Source organism: Salvia splendens, chromosome 14 (assembly GCF_004379255.2).
Source record: "Salvia splendens isolate huo1 chromosome 14, SspV2, whole genome shotgun sequence".
In the NCBI taxonomy this organism is placed as follows: domain Eukaryota; kingdom Viridiplantae; phylum Streptophyta; class Magnoliopsida; order Lamiales; family Lamiaceae; genus Salvia; species Salvia splendens.
In genome coordinates, this window is record NC_056045.1 from 1,753,928 (window position 1) to 1,771,683 (window position 17,756).

At 39.2% G+C, this 17,756-nt stretch overlaps 3 protein-coding genes across 3 annotated transcripts; 2 read left to right on the plus strand and 1 right to left on the minus strand.

Moving 5' to 3' along the window:
- Positions 1 to 8,599: 8,599 nt before the first annotated feature.
- LOC121763947 (extensin-like) lies at positions 8,600 to 9,605 on the plus strand. The gene is made up of 2 exons (XM_042160039.1): positions 8,600 to 8,709; positions 8,862 to 9,605. Exons 1-2 carry the CDS (start codon positions 8,652 to 8,654, stop codon positions 9,455 to 9,457), a joined length of 654 nt encoding a protein of 217 aa, XP_042015973.1. The 5' UTR covers positions 8,600 to 8,651; the 3' UTR covers positions 9,458 to 9,605.
- Positions 9,606 to 10,727: 1,122 nt separating this feature from the next.
- Positions 10,728 to 15,015, plus strand: LOC121765711 (mannose-P-dolichol utilization defect 1 protein homolog 2-like). The gene is made up of 8 exons (XM_042161917.1): positions 10,728 to 11,013; positions 12,602 to 12,755; positions 13,635 to 13,707; positions 13,884 to 13,950; positions 14,095 to 14,154; positions 14,264 to 14,324; positions 14,405 to 14,446; positions 14,695 to 15,015. The coding sequence occupies exons 1-8, from the start codon at positions 10,858 to 10,860 to the stop codon at positions 14,796 to 14,798; spliced, it is 717 nt and encodes a 238-aa protein (XP_042017851.1). The 5' UTR covers positions 10,728 to 10,857; the 3' UTR covers positions 14,799 to 15,015.
- Positions 15,016 to 15,553: 538 nt separating this feature from the next.
- LOC121765710 (putative F-box/LRR-repeat protein 8) lies at positions 15,554 to 17,669 on the minus strand. Its single transcript, XM_042161916.1, has one exon. The coding sequence runs from the start codon at positions 17,431 to 17,433 to the stop codon at positions 15,844 to 15,846; it is 1,590 nt and encodes a 529-aa protein (XP_042017850.1). The 5' UTR covers positions 17,434 to 17,669; the 3' UTR covers positions 15,554 to 15,843.
- Positions 17,670 to 17,756: the final 87 nt, after the last annotated feature.

A 17,756-nucleotide genomic window follows, 5' to 3' on the forward strand; every position in this document is an offset into this window, starting at 1 on the left:
TCCGCCTGTAACAAATAAAACATGCATATTTAATAACATACATACTTTTAAAATGAAACAACAACTATAAAAATACAATACTTACTTGGACTGTAGATGATGATGCAACAGTGTTCATCCCTACTTCTGGAAGCCTACCCGGCTGCGTGATATATGTAATGGTAATTTTAAAATACCACTCCATGTATTGTCGAGTCCTCATCACCTGCACGTGGTCTGCAAGAGGCTCCATGTAAGCGTTAGTAACGAACTCAGACCTTCTCTCCCAATATTGGATGTAGGCCTTGTTCTGCACAGCCCAATTCGTCTTAGCCTTTCCACGACGATTGGTTTTGAAGTGAGTTTCATTGAAACCCCAATCACGCAATTCCGGGATGAACGGCGTGCCTCCAAATTGTCTAACCACGCGCTCAGGTTCATGTGCTTCTACAATAGCCCAACACACAATGTACGTCACAGATCTCCAACTGTTGTTCATATCGAGGCAGGAGTCTGGCAATTGACGGTCCACGTAGGGCATCCAAATAAACTACAATAACAAGTTTATATTAAAATTACCCAAATATATATCAAACATTATTCATTTTACCTGGCTATTTGGAGTAATGACAACTGTTCACGATAATGTCGAACCGAATGTTTGGGGGCTCTGTTTATCATATAGGACCCAGTCCACCTACAATAACAAAAGATGTCAATTAAATATGTTGTCATTAAATACACAAATTAGAGGAAACAACCAAACTTAAGAAACTTACATTAATGCACATGGCGTGTTGTTTGTATGTATACGTGCCGTTGTAAAATCCGGTCTCAAAGTGGGCATTCTCTCCCACGCCCAAAGCTGAAGGAGCACTGACGGACCTCCAATGTCTGTCCTTTTGCCCATAGACGCCTCACAGAGATTATGGTATAATGTAGCAAGTGCAGCACTCGCCCAACTAATCATAGAGGCAGCCTCTACATCTCGAAGTTGGGTCAACCACATGAGAGGTATCTTACACCCTGAGCCGTCGGGTAAGATCAACCCTCCCAATAGCACAAGCACAATCATATGTGCCCGTTGAATGTAGGCTTCATCTTCGAGACCATCTCCTAACGGTTGAATTGTCATCCTATGTATTAGCGCGGATGCCAAGATACCGTTTTCCTTCATCTCGCTTTGAAGGGGATGGAACCCCAAGAGCTCTTCACATAAACCCCTCCACCCAGTTTCACAAAACCCATTTCCTGTGAAGGGTACTCCATCTACACGTAAAGCCCATAATACTTGAACGTCTTGTAATGTAATGGTAGTTTCCCCTACGGGAAGATGGAATGTATGAGTCTCTAGCCTCCAACGCTCAACTAAAGCTGTGATCAACGAATGATCTACATCCAGAGCCTTACCACAGAAAAGAACTCCACCTAAACCAAGCCTACAAACATAATCAATCACGCGTCTGTGATGATTATCGATTTCCCAGAAATGTCCCTCAAAGCGCCGAATATTGAACGAGGTTGTTTCCTGGCCTGCCCACGCCTTGCGTGATATATGACTGTGCTGATAATGCAAAACAGAAGGATCTTCTGGTCCATATCGCGACATCCTAATATAATCAAAATTTAACATGTTTAATTATAAACGAAATTTTATTAAAAAAATTTCACTTAATAAATTCAACCAAATTCAACAAATTAACATCAAATTCAACAAATTAACACCATGTTCAACCATATTCAATAATTCAACAATAGTTCAACCAAATTCAATAATTCAACAAAATATCAATCACATTCACCACATTAACACCAAACGCAACAAAATAACACCAAATTCAACAAAACATCAACCAAATTTAATCACCACATTAACACCAAATGCAACTAAATAACACCAAATTCAACAAAACATCAACCAAATTGAATAATTCAACATCAAATACAACCAAATTCAAGATAAAATCAACCAAATTGAATAATTCAACACCAAATTCAACAAAATGATTTCTACCCCATGAACCCTAACTATTATAACCCCACCTAAAATATACAAATAAAAACGAAAATAAGGGTTGAAAGTTACCTAACAATACTTCAAATTGGAATGGGAGAGCTAATTAGCGGACTAGGCTTCGAATTTGGCTGGTTGGGCAGAATTTTCGCCGATTTTCTTCTCTTCTTCGCGTAATGTCGTATGTTCTGCCGTCTGGAGTGATTTTGTGGAGCAAGGAGACACGCGAGAGCGTGTCGCGTGTTTTCTTTAAACACGCGAGAGGAAGACGCGTCTCTTCTTTAATACACGCGAGAGGAAGACGCGTCTCTTCTTTTTAACACGCGAGAGGAATATGCGTCTATACTTTTAAGACACGCGAGAAGCTCTCGCGTCTATACCATGGCTGGAAACTTTGTTTTTCAGGGTCCAAATGGCGGATACATTTTTGCATGGCGTCCCTTCTTGGAATTTTGCCACCTTTCTTCTTCTCTGTTTACCATCATACTTCATCTCTCTCTCACACAACCAATTAAAAAAATGGATCGTAACAAAAAAATTGTTACACCATTGTTATGAATGAAAGCTTGAATAGAAACAAACGGGCACTTGATGTTGCAACGAGCAAGCATGCTGACTTGGTCCATAAGGCATCCAAACTCACGCAAGTGTGAGTGAATAACAAGCTTGATTTGAAAATTGTCAAAACTCTCTTGGCCGGGAACCCCGAATGGACGGGTACGCTTATCGCAGCAAAGGAAATGGCTGGAAAAGTTTATGAGTTGGCCGGGAAGTATAAGTATGTGGAGGTGGAGGAGATGTAATAAGGTATACTTTTCTTGTCGATGTTGTGACCAGATTTTGAGAAACTTGAAGAACTCCACCGTAAGTGGGAAGAAATGTTAAGGAAAAAATGAATTCTTCCTCGTTTAGAACCATTATCACATTATGCTGTTGCAAATGTAAAAACGACTCATAAATTAAATCTTCTTGCTGGTTGATAACCCCTCTTAATTTCCTGATACTGTTAAGTGGAATGAAATGTTAAGGAAAAAATGAATTCTTCCTCGTTTAGAACCATTATCACATTCTGTTGCTGCTGATGTAAAACTCCTGAATTAAATATTCTTGCCGGTTGCTACACCATTGTTATGAATGAAAGCTTGAATCGAAACAAACAGGCACTTGATGTTGCAACGGGCAAGCATGCTGACTTGGTCCACGAGGCATGCAAATTCATGCAAGTGTGCGAGAATAACAAGCTTGATTTGAAAAATGCCAATAACTCTCTTGGCCGGGAACCCCGAATGGACAGGTACGCTTATCGCAGCAAAGGAAATGGCTGGAAAAGTTTACAAGTTGGCAGGGAAGTATAAGTATGTGAAGGTGGAGGAGATGTAATAAGGTATGTTTTTCTTTGTCGGTGTTGTGACCAGATTTTGAGAAACTTGAAGAACTCCACTGTAAGTGGGAAGAAATGTTAAGGAAAAAATGAATTCTTCCTCGTTTAGAACCATTATCACATTCTGCTGCTGCTGATGTAAAAACGACTCCTAAATTAAATATTCTTGTCTGTTGCTCTTAATTTCCTGACACTATTTGACGATACGCGCAGTAGATTGAAAGCGTCCATTGGGGTTATGTTGTTTGCCATGGTAAACTGAGAAAATTAGGGTGGAAATTGAAAATGGAAGAGGAAGCGGAGAATTAGAAAATATAAGATAGAAGAGAGACGAAATTTTTTAATTACGAAGTTTTATAGAGTAATTTAAAAAAAAGGAACTTTGGAATTAAATTCAAGGATCGATCAATGCGTTAATTTTTCAGAACGAGAAAGTTTAGACAAACAAATTGGGGTGTCAATACTATGGGGTAGTTTGGTCAATTTTCATAGATATTGAGCGAGAAAGAAGAGAAAAATTATTTTTTAAAAAAAAGGTAAAAATTTCTTCTGAAAAATTCGAATGCCTCGATCTCATATTCCGAAAGGTCGGCAAATTGAATCTCAAATTTCGAATGATCAATAGTGAATTTAAACCATTTTCTGAAATCTTTCTGTTTTATATTGAGGACTAATTGGGATTAGGAATGTGAGCCATTGAGTGTTTTATATCCTCAGATAAATTTTCTAAAGAAATAGGATTGAAATAACAAGTTCATTAGATAGGGAAAATTATATATTAATTCTAATAAACTAGTCAAGGAAGTAGAGCCCTCCTATAATGCGAAAAGAGGGATTTGGGAGGCTGAATTAGGAGAGTGAGTTGTGATGAAAAACAGAGTTAACACTTAACAAAGATGATATAATCACATGTATTTGAGCTCATGTCCATAACTATATCATGAAATACTTGATGTATGGTTTGCAAGTGTATATTAAATTTACATAAGTATAATAAGTGGGATTTGGCAAGAAATGGCCTTCTAATTGATTTAGTAAGGCATTATACAAACAATAATGACAACATAATAACACCTGAATTAGTTGCATTAATTATTTGTGATGGCTTAATTAATGAAGTATAAATGGTTCCATACTTCCATCTGTGCAGAAGCATAATTTACCCACTTGATGAATGTGGAAGAAGATCAAGTCATTCACATACCTGCCACCATGATAAATGGTTCCATATTATTAGTTACTTCACCTCTCATCAATAGCACATCTAACATCTACTAACAGTATTTTCAATATGACCAGTCATTAAATTTGAGGATTTGTGTCTAATTCTAAACAAGATTCAATCTTTTAGAATTGAAATTGTTAGAGCATCTCCAATGGCGGACGTCCGGTCGAACATCCGCGACGGGCGACCTGGACGTCCGCCATTGTAACGAAGGCACTCGGATACGGATGTCCCGTATGGACGTCGCATGTCCTCGGACGTCCGGGCGACTGGTGGGCGGACGTCCGCCATTGTGGCATGGGTCGGACGTCCGGTATTTATTGTGATTAAATAATTGTGATTATTTCAATTGCTGGAAGTTCTAGTGGGAAGGGCGATGAGAAGGGCGGATTGTGCAGGGGAAGTCCTAGTGACGTGGCAGTGGGATGGGAAGTCCTAGTGACGTGGCAGGAGGTATTTTTGGGAAGTCCTAGTGGATGTCCGAGTGGGACATCCGTGCATTGGAGATGCTCTTAGTATTATAATAAAATATGGAAAATTGCCAACTTGTCCCATTCATGGTCAATGCCAACCAATTGAAACAATGGTTGGTATATAGCAGTACTAATTTGACTTCCTACCAATAATCATGAATGTGCTATGCATTAATTTTCATGTTATAATCTCAACTTATAACTTTAATTAAGTAAAATACAGGTCAAAACTAAGCCTAAGGGCATCCACAATGGGACTGATGTCCTGGCGGACATCCCGACAGACTTCCCAAAAACACCTCATGCCATGTCATAAGGACATCCCACTGCACTGCCACGTCATAAGGACATCCCACTACACAATGACGAACATCCCCAAGGACATCCCGACGGACATCCACAAAAAAAAAATCAGGACGTCCGTCGTGTCAACGCAATGGCGGACGTCCCGACGGACGGTCCGGAGAAGCCGCGGAACTCCGGTGTCCGCAGCGGACGTCCGTATCCGTATGCATACTGCCTAATGGCGGACGTCCAGCGCGGACGTCCGGCACGCCGGTCCGACGTCCGCCGGGACATCCGCCATTGTGGATGCTCTAATTATTTGATAGTTGATATTCCACTTGATAGTGTAAAAGTATCTGTTAAGAATATTAGTATTCTGTCCCACATCGGTGATGTGACATAGCCCAGCTTAGTCTCTTGTACTATATATATGTGGCATGTGTTGAGTAATAAAATACACCAAATACACTACTACTTTCTCTACTATGTCTATTTATTTTTCCGCTTATATCTATATTTTACTATTCTACATGGTATCAGAGCGGATTCGAATCCGTCTCTAGAAAATTAGGGTTTCCAAAACAAAAAAGGAACTAAATTAGGGTTTCTGTCGCTGCCCGCTCTACTATCCCCACCCTGCTCTTCTGTCACTACTCTACTCTACCCGAAATTATGTTCTGTTCTGCTCTACTGCGCTATTATGCCTAAACTAGGGTTTCTGACGTTGCTGCATTCTGCGCTATTATGGTTCTGCTATACCACTCTTTCCGAAATTACAGTTATGCTATGCTCTACTCCGCTACTCTGGCCAAACTAGGGTTTTTACGTTGCTGCATTCTGCGCTATTATTTGCATGCGCTCTTGCTTGCTTTTTATCTACCTGTGTTCTTGTCAGCAGTTATTATTCTACTCCTCCTCCTACAGTTGTCCTTCTGCTACAGTTGCTACCCTGCTACAACTGTCACTACTATCCTGCATCTACTACTTCTGCGGTTGCTACTCTACTACAACTGTCACGGCCCTGCATCTGCTACAACTGCCACAGCTGCAACAACTGTCATACAACTGCTACTCTGCTACAGCTGATACTACTACCCTGCATCTGCTACAGTTGCAACTATTGTCCAGATGCTACTTTGCTACAGCTGACACTAACTACCATGCATCTGCTACTACTGCTCTGCATCTGCTACTACTGTTGCTACAACTTATGCAACAGATGCAACTACTACTGCCCTATAGTTTCGGCTACTACTATTGCTGCCGATGTTTGAGGAAAAACATTTTTGAGAACTTTGTACCAAGCTGGACACAATATAGATGTTCCCGCTTGAGGGGGAGTGTTAAGAATATTAGTATTCTATCCCACATCGGTGATGTGACATAGCTTAGCTTAGTCTCTTGTACTATATATATGTGGCATGTGTTGAGTAATAAAATACACCAAATACACTACTACTTTCTCTACTATGTCTATTTACTTTTCCGCTTATATCTATATTTTACTGTTCTACAGTATCTAATAGCACGCCTCCAGTTTAGACTGGAATTAAGACCTTTCACTAAAGAGGGTCTTGTCATTGTGATGCTTCGCCTTTGCCATTTGTGCTAAGCTCAATGACGGATTCTAGAAATGGAATTCGTGAAGTTGGATACATATAATTAGTCGTTGGCGTCAAAAAGACAGATGCAATGGTAATTAATATGCATCCACTCCATACTATTTTGATTCACATTAAATATCCGTAAAATTTACAGTCACACGGATCAATATTGTGATCTTGTGTGATAGCATACTAGTTTGAATTAGACATGCCCACGGTTCGTAAACCGTTGGTTCCGAACAAATGTGGAACCGGAACCGAACCGTGAGGCTATTTCACGGTTCCGGTTTCGGTTCGAAAACCGGCGGTTCAGGATCCGGTTCCGAACCGCCGGTTTTCAGACGGTTCCTCGCGGTTTCGGTTCGGTTTGGCGGATTTGGCGGTTTTTTTTCGCTATGTAATTTGGAATATTGGACTTATACAATAAATTGGAACAAGACAATGAATAGTTTAAATTGAAATAAGACGAATAAGGTAAAAATCATATCGATTTTATTGAATTTGAGTTGTAACGGACAACGATACATTACAATTTACAATATATATACAATAATGTGATATAATTTACAAGTGTCGTCGGAACATAAACAAAAAAACATGAAATGGGGGGAAAAAGGAAAAAATTGAAAAGGGCTTGAGCTCAACTTAAACTTTAAAAGTTAAACTTTTCGAATTTAAGTGAGTTGCCTACGTATCCACAATTTTATTTAGGAATCAAAGCCCACGTAGTTCTCTTACCTTGCTTACATGCATGAAACATCCAATCGGCGTTGCAACCTGTCAGCCTTGTGTTCCGCACCGGAACCGGGAAATCGCCGGTTTCACAGTTAACTGCCGGTTTTCGCGGTTAACCGCCGGTTCTGGTCAAAAAACTGTCTGAAAAAGCTACTTCTTGGCTGCCAACGGCTGACGCCTCGAATACCTCGCCGGAACCGTGAAACCGTCGGTTAACCGGCTGTTCGGTGACGGTTTCGGTTCGTAAAATCTTGAACCGGAACCGGCGGTTACGGTTCCGCGGTTAACTGTCGGGACCGAAAACCTTGTGCATATATAGTTTGAATTGACTTAGTCATTTGCTTATTGGTAGTATATCTATTTCCCGAAAGTGTACATTTGCTTATTGGTAGTATATCTATTTCCCGGAAGTCTTCTTTTGCAGTGTTTATTGCACATGCAACTAATCTAAGCTACAAGTTGTAATATACTATCAACTTGGAATTCTTTCAAGATAAATAAATAAAAGAAAATTGCCTTTGAATTTTTCATGTAGTTGACCTATTTATTCTTTTTTTTCCCAATTAAATATATGCAGCGGTGTTAATATTGGAGTATTACATGGGTTTTAATGTGGAATTAGTAAAGTAAAAGAGAATGGAAAAAAGTAAGAGAGAAGTAGTGTTAGTGGAACGTAGGATCCATATTTTTCTTTTTTTTAAACATGTCCTATTTTTCGTGGACAACCAAAAATGATAAATATGCTCTATTTTTCATGGACAAAGATATTTAACACTGAATTTCAAGTCAACTCGTACAGAAGAAGTTTCTTTGGTGCTTCCCTTCCCCTAATTTGCTTTTTCACTTTATTTTGTAAATAAGAAAATTTTGACTTATAAATACACAAGTTGATCATAATCAAACCACTACTAGGCATTAGTATTCAACTCTTCCTTTCCCTCACGTACCTACCACCATGGTCGGAGCACCAATTTCTTACTCCGGCAACCCACCTCAGCCTCCGCCCGCTGCCGGTATGGACCACCTAAAATTGAAACTCTAATTTTCAAATAAAAAAAATATTTCAATTTCAATTCAATTCAATTCCAATTTATGTACGTAACAACTATATTCGTAATCAATCTGTACTACTAGTACTAATTTTATGTTTTCACTTTCTATGTAGCTACTAATCCGGCCATGAATCCCGACGCGACAGCGAGATACGCTCTGCCGCCACCTCAAATATACGCCACACCGAGCGCGCCCATCTCGACTCTCCTCCCATACGGCGGCCAAACGCCACCTTACATGGCCCCACCGCCGACGTCCGCGCCTATCAATACGAGCAACCTCTATCCGCCCAACCCGGCGCCGTCGCCTTTCCCGACGACGACTTCGACTTATCCCACCGCCGTCCCCTTCCCGCCGATGTCAGCCGCCGCCCCGCCGCCGCCCTTTCCTCAATACTCGACTGCTCCGAACAGCAACACATATCCACCCAATCCGGTGCCGACGCCTTTCCCGCCGCCGGCTTATACTTATCCGTCCGCCGCTCCCTTTCCGCCGTCGTCGGCCGCCGCGCCGCCGCCTCCTTTTCCACCATACTCGGCTGCTCCGAATCATAATAAATATCCTCCATCGGGTCAGCCGCCCTTTAGCGGCGGTTACCAGCCGCCGGCCTCCGGCGCGTACATTCCGGCGGCGTATAATACTTCACAGCCCCCCGCCGGTTACGGTGCGCCCCCTCCAAATGGTGGTACCTATCCGCCCCAATATTGAAGCTCAACCACAAAAAATTGAATTATCAAATTTGTGATTGCATATCAAAGTATTTTCAGTAAATTTATTTAATCATTGCAAGTTTGTGAAAGGATTTTGGAGTTATTGATTGATTCATCATTAATTAATTGGGTTCGATATTTCATAATTAGTAATCTTAATTTTTTGTTTATAAATTTTAGCCAAGATCTTCTTATTTTCAGTATAGTAGAACTTTCAATTTTGTCTTGTAACCCAAAAATTGGCGTGGAAATTAAAGTTGAATTCATTCACCAATAAATTAGTGCAATTAAATTACACTTGGTATTCGAATTGTTTACAAAATTTGGTTTACTGCTTCAAGTCCTTTCAAAAGAAAAGATTGAGACAAAGCCCCATTTTTATTTTTTTTTATTTTTTATTATTTACGGCAGATATACTCATATACGAAACATTACACTTAACCCACCATAACCTATTGAACAAATTAAAATCAATTCAAGTAGGGGTGAACAAAAAAACTGGAAATCGAATATCCGAACCGAACCGAACCGAAATTTTGAAATTCGGTTCGGCTATTTCAGTTTTTCGGTTCGGTTCGGTTTTGAAAATACAAAAATTTCAGTTTTTCGGTTCGGTTCGGTTCGGGCGAAGAAAAAAACCGAAAAACCGAATAACCGAATTATATATATAGTCTATTAATTTAATATATTATATTATATATAATATATAGTATATTATTTTAATAAATTCTACTATATTATATATATTATATGTATTATTAATTTTATATTATATATAAATATTCTATTAGTATATATAAAATAAATTAAATTACACATATATATATTAATATTATATTTATTTTTTCGGGTTTTTCGGTTTTGTTCTGGTTTTTCGGTTTTTTAAGTTCGGTTTCCGGTTTTTCGGTTTCGGTTTTTTGGTTTTTCGGGTTCGGTTCGATTTGGATTTTGAACTAAATTCGGTTTTTCAGTTTTGGTTCGGTTTTGATAAAAAATCGAACCGAAATTCGAATGCACATCCATACATTCAAGAATAAGTAATTTAAAGTACTGATAAAAAGTCAAACGAATTCTCTATAAATAAGTGATACTTAAAGCTATAGAGCTCAAACTACATTAATGGTTTAACTTTTAAAGCTCAATTATTAATATTCTTTTGCATTAAGAATTTAAGAATTAAAACATTGATAGTATTTTAAAAAATGACTCCAAATACAAAAACACAAAACAAAAAACAAAATCAAAATTTAAAGAATTAAATAACGAGAATAATTCACCCAACCTACGTGAAGTGTAGATCCAGCAATCCGAAGACAATTCTTCTCTACAATTCCACACTCATAAGATTTTCATATACAAAGAGAAGTAATTAACGATACTAACAAAGAGTTAGGAGAAATGATTGAGATGAAATTTCTCGGAATGGATTTCACCTGCGCTTTGAGTTCGTTGCAAAGCGGTCAAATTCCAGAAAAAGATTGCTTGCTTCCGTTAATATCAAAGCTATTGGGTTACTTGATCGTCGCCGCTTCCACCACCGTTAAACTCCCGCAGGTAATTGCAATAGGCTTTCTGATTTTCGTATTAACGATGACAATTGGCTCTCCTTTAAACTAGGTTTTAGATGAATTTGTTGAAATTCTGTTATGATTTTATTCTGATTGGGTTTTCGTGACTATGATTATTGATCATTGTTTGCGGGTTGCTCGTGCGGGATGATTATTTGAAGAAAGACTTGATTTTTGCGTGGGCGTGATGTAGTTCTGTATATTTAGATAATGAGTTTATTGTCTTTAGATGTTGAGATAACGGAGTCTACAGTGTGATTTGGCTACTGAGAATTGTTGTTGAGTAGAAAGTTATGCGATTCATGAAGCTTTTATGGAAATTTAATGTGTAATTTCTTTGAATGCGTTAGGTAATTAGAATAGGTATTTGTTCTAACCTAAAAAAGAGTACTTGGATTTGAACAAATCATTGTCATTTAGTTTCTTCACTTATCCAACTCGATGATGGGCTACATATAGAATCCCTTGGTCTCAATGTACTGTCATCCGTTCGGACATTTGTATGGACTATCGCAATTTTTTTGTGTGCTCCCTGGAAGTTTTCAGTTATTGTATACAATGAAAAGAATTTTTTCATGAATGGCTAATTGGTCTTAAAATAAAAAATTGATGTGGATTGGTAAGGTTGTCTATGTATTCACTTCACAGTAACCTGGATTTCGTAGCTCTGTGGCGATAATCAGTGTGACAAAATCTAGAAGCCTAGAGTGTGAAAATAAATGAGAAGTGAGTACTAGACTACTAGGACCTTGTCCATCAAACTTCTATGGAGTATGTTGAGAGGAATTGAAGCATTACAATGGTAGTTGGTACATCTCCATAGACCATAAGATAACATAGAGACATTCAAAAGGGTTTAGTCATGTGCAGATCAAACACAGCTCCCATACACCCTTGATTGACTAGCTGGTGGGAGGCCTTTGAGAAGGGTATGCTATAGGAAATTTAGATGAGTTCGTTTAGAAACAAGCAAGACCTTCTAGACCTTGGGTTAAGTGATGGCATGTGAGAGAGATCACAGCTAGTAGCTGGAATAGCCTTTGATGATGATAATGAGACGATAAGTTTCTTCCCTAGAATTTTATCACAGCCATCAATAAGCATGTTTGTAGTTTAACATATTTATCAGAAGCATCTTCCCCATTATTGAATATGAAGAGAAAATGCGGTTATTTACTTGAACATCTGTTGGATGCCAAAGATTGAGAAATTAGTCCTTTTTGCTTAATGATGAATTGTTTATAATTTGATTCATTTTTTTGTATAGGTTTTTATCTGTATTTCTGTTATGGATCTGATATGTTTCTCTTGGTCAAGGTGAATCTTTTGTCATATGCTATCACTTTTGAAAAGTAGGGCCTTTTGTGTATGAGGAAAGAGGGGGATGTGACAAGTTTGAAATATATTGAGTCATTGACACGAACAATTGTAGGTTGTTTAACAAAAACCTGACCAGAACTATGAATTTGTAGCGTTTGTCTTATAATGATAGGTCAAGACGCCATAATACTTTTGTTTGAAGATGCGTGTTTTATTTCTCCCTCACAAAAGTAATTTTTGGATTCTTTTTTCAGATTCTAAAAATCGTACAAAACAGAAGTGTCAGAGGGCTTAGTGTTGTGGCGTTTGAACTTGAAGTTGTCGGCTACACAATTGCCCTGGCATACTGTCTTCACAAAGGGCTTCCGTTTTCAGCTTATGGGGAGCTAGCATTCTTATTGATTCAGGGTATGTATAGCAAATCTTTATCTATCTTTTTATTAATATAAATAAGATGGAGCAAAAGCAAGAAAAGTGACAAACCATAGGTTGTGACTGTTGCAAAGGCCCCGATTTGGTTCCACTGAAAATTGGGGGAAAAAGAGGAATCAAACAAGTTTTACTGTTGCTTGGTTGCAGAAAATTTCAAGAAAATTACTGGAAAAATAATTAAATTTGCGGGATGTATGGAAAGTGTGGGATCCTATTTACTTCAATCTACTATTTGAGCTAAAATTTGATGTAACTACCCTTTTCTGTCATACCAAGTCAAAAGACAAACTTTTTGTGTTTGTTTGTTGGAATATGGAACCTAAAAGGAAGTGAATCAATCCACGGTGACATTCTATTTTTTGCGTGCTTCAGTACATGTATTTAAGGCCCAATACGATTTCTATCCTTACTAGGATTAGGGCTCATTGTATTGTCTTTATATAATTGTTCTCTCATTGTAAGTTATCCGATAATATAGTGAAGTCTCTTAGCTTGGCATAGCCCCTAGACGTGGATAGGTCATGTCGTATTGAACTGGGTAAACAGTTCATGTGTTTATTCAATTATATTCGCAATTACTTGTGCATTTATTTCCTAACATCATTATAATACAAGTTCCCCTTGAAATTCGATGTCTTGGTCATTGTGGCTATTTGGAGTGAAGTAGCTAATCTTTTGAGCTTGATCAACAGAAATTTACATACTCTTTATAAGCCTCGTGTTAACTATGACTAGTGAAGTTAACAAGTTAGTAGAGTACATCCGTAAAGCCATTTGCTATAAAATCATATACATCTATTTATCATTTTTTCTCTGTGTTTCATCTACTGATATTCGTTCCTTTTATTTTTGCAGCTATAATTCTTGTAGCAATCATCTATTACTTTTCTCAACCTCTAGGAATAAAGACATGGATCAGAGGCTTATTGTATCCTTGAACTGCTCCATAGTATTCATATTTCCATCTAACAAATAAGCACATGCATAATGACACATATCCATATGTATTAGTTTTTTAATTTTGTTTTTCTTGCTATTTTTGACATTGAACTGTTAATTCGTCTCGAAAATAAAGCCTGCAATATCCTCAGCATTTTAACACAGATACTGTGCAATAGCTCCATCGGTGTTGGCTGGCAAAATTGATCCTATGCTTTTCGAAGCTCTGTATGTAAGTCCCCGGTATTAGTGTTTGTGGTTTTAATTTTTCCAGTTCCGTGTCCCTCGTCTCCTCTCCTCTGTTTGTTTTCCCTGATAATTTCTTTAGATTTAATCATCCTATACCGGGCATTACATATTCCCAAAACTTTAACAGGCTTCCCAACATGCAATCTTCTTCTGTGCTCGAATTCCACAAATTTGGGCAAATTTCAAGGTATGCTACTTCATTTTCATATTTTCTATTCACTATGCTAATGGTTCTTTGAGATTCTCTGCAAGTGAAGTTTTCCGTTTAGTTGCTTATTCAACTTTACATTGAGCAGAATAAAAGCACCGGGGAGCTTAGTTTTTTGACCTCTCTAATGAATTCTGCTGGATCCATGGGTAAGTTGATATCAGTGTTGTTTTGGACATGGCAGATTCGACCAAGTTCATAGATTTATGTATCTTTTGATGTTTGGCAGTGAGAGTCTTTACCAGCATGCAGGAAAAGGCACCAATGAGTGGTACCTATACTTTCACTTGATCTTCATCGACGCATTCGTGACTTGTTTTGACATGAAATGCTTAAATTTGCTTACTTCATCTCCTGCATAAGTATAAACCACTGATCTTTCGACATGGACAAACTGTTGAATGTGTTATCGTAGCTCAGAATATAATCAATCTTTCTGTATTTATAAATTCACACATTTTATATCCCTCTTGGTTCTTATCTCCCTTTAATTCGTTCCTTTTATCGTCCCATTTTCAGTGGTTATGGGCTCGGTGATCGGCATTGTCACAAATGGTACGATCTTATCGCAGATAGTTGTGTACCAGAAACAACCTGCAAGGAAAGAGAAGAAATCCGACTAGGGAATGAGCAACTTTTTCAGGCAAGTTCGTTGCATAGTACTGCGATCTTTTAGATGATCATAGACTCTAGTTGCAGAAGAACTACAGTTGTGTGTTTCTAGATGATCAGACTTTAAGTTTTCCTAGAATTTCATTTTACAATGTCTGGATTTTGGGAACTCATTGCCTTTAAATATTGTTGTGAGTTCAAGAAATATAAACGCAAAATATTGATGAATGGCAGATGCATAAGTTTGTCTCTCTTTTTCTCAGTTTTAATTACTCTTTTTCAATTGGTCAATATATTTAAAGATGAAATTTTGAAAATTATGATGAAATTTAAATGTTATGTAGATAAATTATTAAGTAAATTTAATATTTTAAGATGCCATGACAATAGATTAATGCATTGCTTTAGATTGGGCGACAAAGAATATGTTTCTGACAAGACTCAGCTCATTGAAACTATCCATAAAAAGGATATAATGATTAATAGTATAATCAGAGTATAATGATTAATAGTATAATCAAATTAGATCTAGATTGCTCATAAAAAGGAAATAATGATTAATAGTATAATCAAAGGAGATCTAGATTGCTCAAAATGAGTACTTGAAATAGCATAGATTAAAGTGAGGGTGAATTAAAATTATGAGATCAAGTTGTGGGGAGTGTGAATCGAAATTATGAGATCAAGTTGTCTTTCTGGTGATTGATCACCTTTATACTTTACAGAGATTTAGCTTATACAAACCAGATAATAGCAGAGATTTAGCTTATACAAACCAGATAATAGCAAAGTATAGTAATTTGTGTTCATAAACAACAACACTACAACACCATTTGCACATAAATTACAAACATGTTTAAACCACAAAAACTAAAGCAAATTTCTTGCAAGATTGCAAAGGGAGTGCAAAGGGCATTCTCCCTTTCTTTCTCCCTTTCCCTATTCTAATCAAATCAGCCATTGTTGATGCTTCCCATCAACACATCAAAAGGCTTAACATGTAAATCACCCAAAAATAACAAGTCACGTATAATCGAACGCAGGGAGTTACTGGCATCAGCCCCTTCCGGAGCTGCTCCTGAATCTTCCACCAAAGCTCGACCACCTCTTTAACGTGCACATCACCAAGCCTCTCCGCGAGAAAGACCCTAGCCTCATCTTGAACCTCCCGTTGCTCCTTGATGCAACGTTGGTGTCTCCACTTCCCCCACCCGATGGAGCATCACCGTTGCCATCACCCCCTCCTTGCTCTCCGCTTGCCTCGGGAAGTTCAGGCTCGACAGCATCCAAATTCACGGAGAGAGACCCCCTGTTCGCCCTCAACCAATCCGCTCCCTCAGATGTCACCCCCCGACACTTCTTCACCTTCACCTTCACCAGATTAGGACACCCTCCCGCCAACGCCTCCATGCCATGATCCGACATTGGGCAGCTTTTGATGCAGAGCTTCTTCAACGCAAAGCATTTTGCAGCAATGCAGGATATCTCCGTGTCCCCAACGGTTTCACTCCCGCAAAGGGCTAATCTCTCCAAACCCTGGCAATTCGAAGCCAGCTTCTCCAAACTCAACTGTGTCGGATTCACACTGATCAAGACCAATTCCTGTAGATTCAGACAGTGAGTAGCTACAGCAATCAATCCATCATCACCTATCCTATTAGTCTTCCATCCATCAATGTGGAGCTTCCGAAGCAACCTACATTTCTCCGCGACTGCAATAAGCCCTACATTCGTGCATTCGGGCGTCTTCACCAAATGCAGCACCTCAAGATTAGCAGATTTGGAGAGGGATAAAAGCCCTAAATCACTAACTTGAATCCTCTCCAAATGCACCTCAATCAAACTATCAACCCTATCAGCAATCAATTCCAACAGTTTATCCCAATCACCAGAGCATCGAAAAAGCTTCAAACTTCTCAAATTCTTAGCCCCAATTATCAAAGGGCTAAAACACTGCCCATTGTAAAGATCCTTCAAACAGATAATCTTCAAAGAATCAGCAGCTTTACCCGGCCCGATCGATTCAGCAGTTGCAGCATCAGTAATCCCTCGCAATCGCTTCACCGAGAGCTCCTCGAGCGATCCGCAATTCTCAATCAACGCATTCATCCCTTTCGCCCCAAAACTGGAAGAACCGCACGAGAATTTCTGGAGGTTCCTGCAATTCGCGGCGAAAATCGACATCCCCTCGTCGGTGAGCTCGCGGCAGGCGCGGAGCTTCAGCCGCGTGAGGTTCCTGCACCGCTGCGAGATCAGAATCAGCGATTCGTCGCCGATGCTGACGGATCTGCGGTCGCATTTGAGGGCGAGCTTCGTGACGGAATCGAAGCGGGAGAGGAGGCGGGGGAGGGCGGCGGCGAGCTCCGCCGACGCCTTGAGGGAGAGGCGGTGGCGGCTCTGCCCCTCCACCGCGAGCCAGCGGCGGCAGACGGCCGACGCGCGCTTCCTCTCGGCGGCGGAGAGAGAGTGGAAGATGCACGCCAGGCATTCGTCGGGGAGTCTGAAAGAGTAATCAATTTCGGAGGAATCGTCAAATTCGGCGGCGGAATCGTCCGGGCTGTCGGGGCCCGGCTCGGGATTAAACGGCGAGATGGCGGCCGTGGATTTGGAGGATCTGGGCCTCGCGGAGGAGGCGGTTTGGCCCATCGGCGGCGGCGGGTAAAGGTGGGATTTTTAGTTTCAAATCTAAGTCTCTGCTGTTTTCAGCTGCAGGGGGATTTTGTGATTTATCTTTGTTTACGTTTTAAACTTTGATTAAACAAGAAATTGTTGTAATCATTTGATTTGAGGCAATTACGGTGAGGAATTGGGATCGGATCTGGCAGTTCAGCTCGACTGATTTGGTATCTTTATTTCATTTTGTTTATATTCATTTTGTTTGTTTATTTTATTTTCAGCGTGCAAGAAAAAAATTTGGCCTTCCTAGGAATATTTAATTTAATTATCGAATTACTAAAATAATCAAACTG